Below are 7,156 nucleotides of genomic sequence, written 5' to 3' on the forward strand. Positions count from 1 at the left end.
AGGACTTTATACTAAGTGAAATGAGCCAGTCACAAAAAAGACAAATACTATATGATTGCACTTATATGAGGTATCTAAGGTAGTCACATTCATAGAAACAGAAAGTAGTATAGTGTTTGCCAGGGGCTGGGGGGGCAGGGGAAATGGGAAGTTGTTGCTTTAACGGGCTGTAGCGTTTCCATTTTGCAAGAGGGGCTAGTTCTGTTGCACAGCAGTGTGGATATACTTAACACTATTGAACTGTGTACTTAGAAATGGTTAAGAGGGTAAATTTTTCTGTTATGTGTACTTCACCACAACTTTGAAAAGTCCCTGGACCTCATGTCTCTTTCTAGCTTCAACTCTTTGGAAGAACTTTCTATGGTCATTGTCATCTCTTCTTTAACTCCCACTCCCTTCTCAACCCACTACCATCTGACTTCTGCCCTGACCATTCCACTAAAAATTGTTCTTGCTAAGGTTGTCAATGACCTCTCAATATTTGTGGGCTTAGTGTACTCAACCCAGGGTATTGGATACTATTCATTTCTTCCTGGAAGTTCTCTCACCCATTTGCTTTTGTGAGACTCCCCTTTGGTTCTTTGCTGATGTCTCACTGACAACTCTCTCTCCCTCTCTCTCTCTTTTACTCTTTTATTTCCCCTGCCTTTTTCTTCTTCATAATTTGTTCTTTCTTTGGCCTGCTGCTCTTTGTGTCTTTACAGCTCTTCATAGTTTCCTCTGAACGGCTCAATTAAACCTAAAGAAACAGCTATATGATTTATATCTCTGATCACATCCCTCTCTAACTACTCAATTCTATCTGAATGTCCCATAGGCTCTTCAAACTCAACTCCTCAAATTTTTTTAAAATTTTTTTTTCAACGTTTATTTATTTTTGGGACAGAGAGAGACAGAGCATGAACGGGGGATGGGCAGAGAGTGAGGGAGACACAGAATCGGAAACAGCATCCAGGCTCTGAGCCTTCAGCCCAGAGCCTGACGCGGGGCTCGAACTCACGGACTGCGAGATCGTGACCTGGATGAAGTCGGACGCTTAACCGACTGCGCCACCCAGGCGCCCCTCAACTCCTCAAATTAAGCTCATCATCCCTTCTCTTGTGTTTTTTAGCTCAATGCATGCATTCCCAAATCCCGTTTTGAAATCTGGGACTCACACTGGAATCCTGATTCTTCTTTATCCCCCATACCCAATTAGCCCATAAGTTCTACTGATTCTATTTCCCTTGTTAAGTCTCAGAATCCGTCTCAACTGTTATTGCCTTTGTTAAGTCTCCATCATCCTGTGCCTTCAGTTTGTTCTCTGTGCCGGCAAAATTGCCTTCTTCAAAGTTATCTTCCACTCTTTCCTTTAATGATCTTCTTAGAACTTATTTTTCCTCACAAGACTGTCTATTTAAAGATATTTATTAGCCTACCATTCCTTTTGGTGAAAGTCTGAAATCCTTAATATTCACCATAGAAAACCCAACTTTCCCCTTAAGATTATAAATGACTACTCTCTTACTTCAGCTTTTTTTTTTTTTTTTTTTTTTTTTTTTACATTTGTAATAAAGTCCCGTTGGTTTCAGTTCTTAAGTTCCTTTTCACATGCAATTCTCTCTCCCTGGCGTGTCCTTCCTTGCCTGGTTGGCCTCTTTTGCTGGTTGCCCTTTATGATTCAGTGTATTTATCCTCTCTTTCTGTTCCACATGCATAATGCTATTACTTGACAACCACTTTAGATTCCCTCTCACTGTATGCACTTCTTCCAAAACAGGGACTAACTTCTTTATCCCTTCATTCTATTGCCTAGCACCATGCTTGTTTGTAATTTACTCCCAAGGTGGAGTATTGGGGGTGTGTGTGCTGTATGGGTGTATGCACCTGCTTGCACAAATGGAGAGTGTGAATCCAAATCTCTGCTGGTCACTCAGCGGGTTGGGCACGCGAAAGCTTTAACTCAGGCTTTTCGCTTGATCACCAGTGATATTAATGAGCATTCAGCTACCTGAGACCCCCTCAAGCATCTCAGACTGTGCAACAAAGCCACACCCTTTTGAGCCCCGGCAGCACATCGGAGGCGGGGCCAGTGACTCCGCCTCCACCCTCCTCCAGGCGAGGGAGATTGCATGCAGGCACAGCCGGAAGAGAGCCAGTCTGGCCCGGCCCTCCTTTTCCAACCAACTGCAGAAAGAGCACACGTATAGTCATTTCCGGGAAACGGGTGCTTGCTCTGTGTGTGCAACATGGAGGCGACTGGTGTGACTGCTGAGCCGGTGAGACGCTGCTCTGGGGTGGGTGGGGAATTCGAGCCGGGTCGAGCATTGAACATGACTCCCCTCTTCTTTTTCCCTTCCCAGGTTTCCGGGGAACTGGTGTCTGTGGCACATGCTCTTTCTCTCCCAGCTGAGTCTTATGGCAACGATGTGAGTATGACTCACCCCCAGCTTCCACTCACCCAACTACCCTGGGATGTCTGCAGGGCCTAACAAGAAAATTGTGACCCCCTGACCTGATATCTTCTGTGAACCCTCTCCTTGCCGGCCAGAGACCACACTTTTTTATTAATTCTAATCTTTTTGATCCACAAACCCATGCCAAATGCCAATGGAAATTGTTCCCAAACTTTGCTGCAATAGTACCACCTGAGAAGCTTTTATATGTTCTGTTGTCCAGGTCGCAATATATACCAATTAAATGAAAATATTGTGGAGGGGGATAAGATTGTGGAATCACTAATTTTTAAAGGTTCCTGAGTGATAACCTTATTCAGTAAAATGGCACTGACTTATGGTGTGTCTAGTTTAGATTCTTAAAGAGAAAGCACATGATATTTTTGAGATACAAGACACCTGGACATGACAATATAGTAACACTCAAATAAAAATATCATTGATGTATACTAGATTAGGATATAAGATCTAAAGGAGTTTAGCCCAAGAAGAAACCCCTTAGAACTGAGACAGTAGAGGTCTTAAGACTTCACTGAGAAAGTGAATCTCTAGCTGGATCCTCAAAGTATAGATGGATAAAGTACATGGGTTGGCAGTTGGGAAAAGGACCTGGTGTAAGGTGTGGAGGCAAAAATGCAAGTGGCTTTTCTGGGTTCAGTGAAAAAGATCCATCTAGCTGGAGTGGGAGATTTTAATGGAACAGGTGGTGGGTACTTGGTAAGGCTTATTTATAACCTAGCTGGCTCCACAATACTGATTCATTTTTAAGTGTTATAGGATGGGGAATTGGCTATCTGATAAGCACAAATGATGATTATAACATGCTACACTATTAAAAGTGAAGAATATTTCACTTCCATTATCTTACTTTGTACTCCCAACAACTCAGTATTGTATGTGAATATATTATTTCAGTCAGTTTTACAGTGATTTAACTCAGTCCTGAGAAGGCAATTTATCTACCACTATATGTAGTCTCCTATGCTTTCACTAGCTGCTGGGAAAAGAGCCAGTGGCTTTTGCTGTTGATTAGACTGTGTAGGTAGCTTCTTTTGGTAGGTAGTTTCCTTCATAAGGATAAAAGTTTTATACTGTCCAGACCCATTAGTTCAGTTTTTATCCTTTGACAGTAACACCACATTTGGTAGTGTTATTGAGCATTAACTAGACCTCTACAGACATCCTTAATTTGTTCTCTAGTAGCAAGATTTGGAGATTCTGACCTGGCATTCATTCTTCACTCCTTTGCAGCCTGATATTGAGATGGCTTGGGCCATGAAAGCAATGCAGCATGCTGAAGTCTACTACAAGGTGAGTTGTCTGTCTTCATTATTAAGCAGAATTAAACATGTAATTGTAGTGTATGGTTCTTTGCTAATGACTGTGCTCAGAAGTTAAGCAGTTGTATTTTGGAGATAATTTTTATTACTGTAAGATCTTACCCACAGAAAACAGGGGGGTGGAAGTGAATTTTGTTTTGACAATGAGGACTTGTATTTCTTTGCCCAGTTTTCTGCTGCTAACTGGCAAAATAATTCTTAGCCCATAGTAAGCAGTTAATAAATGTTCGGTGACTGAATGAACAATTCATAGAGGGCAATATTCAGGCAGTACTAGGACCGAAAATGTTTAAATTGTGTAAAGGACTGTAGTAGATCATGGCCCTTGAAAACTATGTCATGATTTCAACTGGGACCTAGTCTGTCTGTACTTCCTAATAAAGTCTTCTGCCCTTAGAACCATAAGGATTTTCTGGGGAAGGAGGAAAGAAGTGTAGCAAATTAGAGATTAGCATCTGTGTGTTGTCTTATGTCTGGCAGCTCATTTCATCAGTTGACCCACAGTTCCTGAAACTCACCAAAGTGGATGACCAAATCTATTCTGAGTTTCGAAAAAATTTTGAGAAACTCAGGATAGATGTGTTGGACCCAGAAGAGCTCAAATCAGAATCAGCTAAAGAGGTAAGATTTCTCTCTCTTAAATATTACCTATAATCTGACCAACAATTATTGATTGTAAATACATTTTTATACATTTAAACTTTTTTCTGTCTGTTTTAAGGAAATATGTAAAGAACCAGGGCTTTTATGTAGTTATAATCAACTAATAAGTAAGTTATGAAACAAAATAAACATTTTCCTGGTTTATGAGTTTTTCATGTTCACTGGATCTCTTTCTTTTCTTTTCTTTCTTTCTTTCTTTCTTTCTTTCTTTCTTTCTTTCTTTCTTTGACATTTCATCCCTTTCTACCCAGCCTTTTCAGGGGAGGAGAAACAAATTTACTTATGTTAGTAGTTTAGCCAGAAGGCTTGGATGGACGATTGGCAAATAGGGTACAGAGAGGTGTTGAATTATCTGGATTTAAGTTCACATTATTGTGGGCCATGGGTAATCGGAAAACTTAGGTTTCACATTACTTACCTGATTATCTTATACTTTGACAGTGTGCTAAAACTATTATAGTGGGGAAAATATTTCCCTGAGGGTAGGTCCTTGTCTTATGAAAAATGTAAACATTTAACACTTAGCGGGTTGTTACTGATCTTTGGAAAATTGCCTCTAGTGAATGGACTTCTTTCTTAAAATTTAACTTTGTGACTTTGTGCCACATTCCTGCCACCTTGGTCTCATTTGTGCTTCAGTGGAGATGAATAGCTATTTTGGGCTGAGTTAACAATAACTTAAAAACAAAACAATATGTTTAAGAAATCAAATTTTAGGGGTGCCTGGGTGGCTCAGTGGGTTAAGCATCTGTCTTTGGCACAGGTCATGATCTTACAGTTCATGAATTTGGGTTCATGAACTTGAGCCCTGTGGCGGGCTTTGTGCTGACAGCTTGGCACCTGGAGCCTGCTTCAGATTCTGTGTCTCCCTCTCTCTGCCCCTCCCCCACTTGTGCTCTGTCTCTCTCAAAACAAAATTAAAAAAAAATTAAATCAAATTTTAATTCTGTAGTTAAGGATTTAAATATTTTTGTCAAGTTAAAATATTGTTCATGTTGGGAAATACCAGTCTAAAGACAATAGTTAGCACAGAAACTCAATGCTAGTGAAACTAGAAATCAGCTCAGTCATAGTCTCTTTCCCTATGGCTATTTTCCTTACTGAGCAAGTGGAATCCCTTTCCCTGGCCTGACTTCACCAGCCTCCTGCATTTGTCATCTAGGGCATCTTTTTTGCCTTTATAGAAGTGGAGGCCATTTTGCTTGAAGTTTGACGGAATTGTAGAAGACTTCAACTATGGTACTTTGCTACGACTGGATTGTTCTCAGGGCTACACTGAGGAAAACACCATCTTTGGTGAGATTCTTGCCTCTATAATTGTTTCTGTATAAAGAAAGTGAGGGATCTGGTTTTACCAAAGGAATTAATGACATGAATAGTTTGGGGATCATTTTATTTGTTATATATTTAAAGATCATGTTACTGTTTGTTGAGTGAGATAAGATAGTTGAGTATTTTCTGCCTCATTTAACAAGATTAGAATTCCACATCTCTCAAGTTTATGACTGTTCTGGAATACTTTGAATGTTCAGCTTTTTTGGTAGATTTCCAGTAGGTTTAGAGAAGTAACTGTGACTATGACCAATAATCAATTCTATTCACCTTTCAGCCCCCAGGATACAATTTTTTGCCATTGAAATTGCTCGGAACCGGGAAGGCTATAACAAAGCAGTTTACATCAGTGTTCATGACAAAGAAGTAGAGAAAGAAGGCAACCATGGAAGAGAGAAAGCTGACAGTGGAAGAGCAGAAGAGAAAGGAGCCAAAAGAGAAGGAGAAAAAGTGAAAACCAACAAAGGAGAAGAAAAAGAGAAAGAAGCCAACAAAGAAATCAACAAGAGTAGTGAAACAGCTATGTAAGCTAAACAAGGAATAGCCCCCTAGAAGCTGTGACTCAACTAAGTCTATAGATACCATGATACTGGCCGCACAGACTCCTGTGGTTAAATATATGTCATTGTGCAATTGAAAGACACGCAGAAGGACATCTTTCTAGCCTAATAATCAAGAGCTACTTTGGTTGTTCTCTTGTATGAACTGGCTTAAAGACTATAAGTGGGGTCTTAGTTGATTGTTGCTTGGTATAGTATTTCCTGGTTCTCACCACTGGTCAAGTAAGAAATTTTATAAATAAATTTCTTTTGGTTCTTATGACTATATCTGTGATTGACTTTTAAAAGATATTTCAAATTATTTGACACTTCAGATTTTTTTCAAGTATATAACCTCTTTATCATGTCATATAAAATGATTTATGCCTGTTTTTAAATGCTTATCATTGTTTCCTATAGTGAATGTTTCTCAAACCTGTTAAGTTGTATATGACTTTTTTTAAAGTTTATTTATTTTGAGAGAGAGAGAGAGACAGAGTGCTCACTTACATGAGTGGGGGAGGGGCAGAGAGAGAGAGAGAGAGAGAGAGAGAGAGAAAGAGAACCCCAAGCAGGCTCCACTGTCAGCGTGGAGCCTAGTACGGGGCTTAATCACATGAACCATAAGATTATGACCTGAGCAGAAATCAAGAGCTAGACTCTTAACCTACTGAGCCACTCAGGTGCCCTGTTTATGGTTTGGGGATTAGAAGTTCGTATATAAGAGTTGACTCTTGGTATTTGAGTAAGTATAGCTTTCTTATTTTCTTTGATATATCTCACAAAATATTTGATAAATATTCTTTGGTGATAAGAGCAGGGGCCTGAGCCTAACAGACTAGTGAAT

The 7,156-nt window shown here is 39.8% G+C and overlaps 1 protein-coding gene across 2 annotated transcripts; it reads left to right on the forward strand.

Moving 5' to 3' along the window:
* Window positions 1-2,124: 2,124 nt before the first annotated feature.
* Window positions 2,125-6,595, forward strand: PBDC1 (polysaccharide biosynthesis domain containing 1). Of its 2 annotated transcripts, none has more exons than XM_040467102.1 (6): window positions 2,125-2,258; window positions 2,343-2,408; window positions 3,687-3,746; window positions 4,256-4,396; window positions 5,623-5,734; window positions 6,048-6,595. In XM_040467102.1, the coding sequence occupies exons 1-6, from the start codon at window positions 2,229-2,231 to the stop codon at window positions 6,296-6,298; spliced, it is 660 nt and encodes a 219-aa protein (XP_040323036.1). In that variant the 5' UTR covers window positions 2,125-2,228; the 3' UTR covers window positions 6,299-6,595. The 2 variants fall into 2 exon arrangements, with proteins under 2 accessions (XP_040323036.1, XP_040323037.1); XM_040467103.1 differs by having other exon boundaries at window positions 2,222-2,258; window positions 3,636-3,746.
* Window positions 6,596-7,156: the final 561 nt, after the last annotated feature.

Source organism: Herpailurus yagouaroundi, unplaced genomic scaffold (genome assembly GCF_014898765.1).
Source record: "Herpailurus yagouaroundi ecotype Mexico unplaced genomic scaffold, PumYag 67203, whole genome shotgun sequence".
NCBI lineage: Eukaryota > Metazoa > Chordata > Mammalia > Carnivora > Felidae > Herpailurus > Herpailurus yagouaroundi.

Bases quoted from the DNA above. Each gene is read 5' to 3' on its own strand.
- PBDC1 (XM_040467102.1), top strand. From the start codon at position 2,229: ATGGAGGCGACTGGTGTGACTGCTGAGCCG. The intron at 4,397-5,622 runs GTAAGATTTCTC...TTGCCTTTATAG, and splicing joins AATCAGAATCAGCTAAAGAG to AAGTGGAGGCCATTTTGCTT. The intron at 5,735-6,047 runs GTGAGATTCTTG...TTCACCTTTCAG, and splicing joins TGAGGAAAACACCATCTTTG to CCCCCAGGATACAATTTTTT.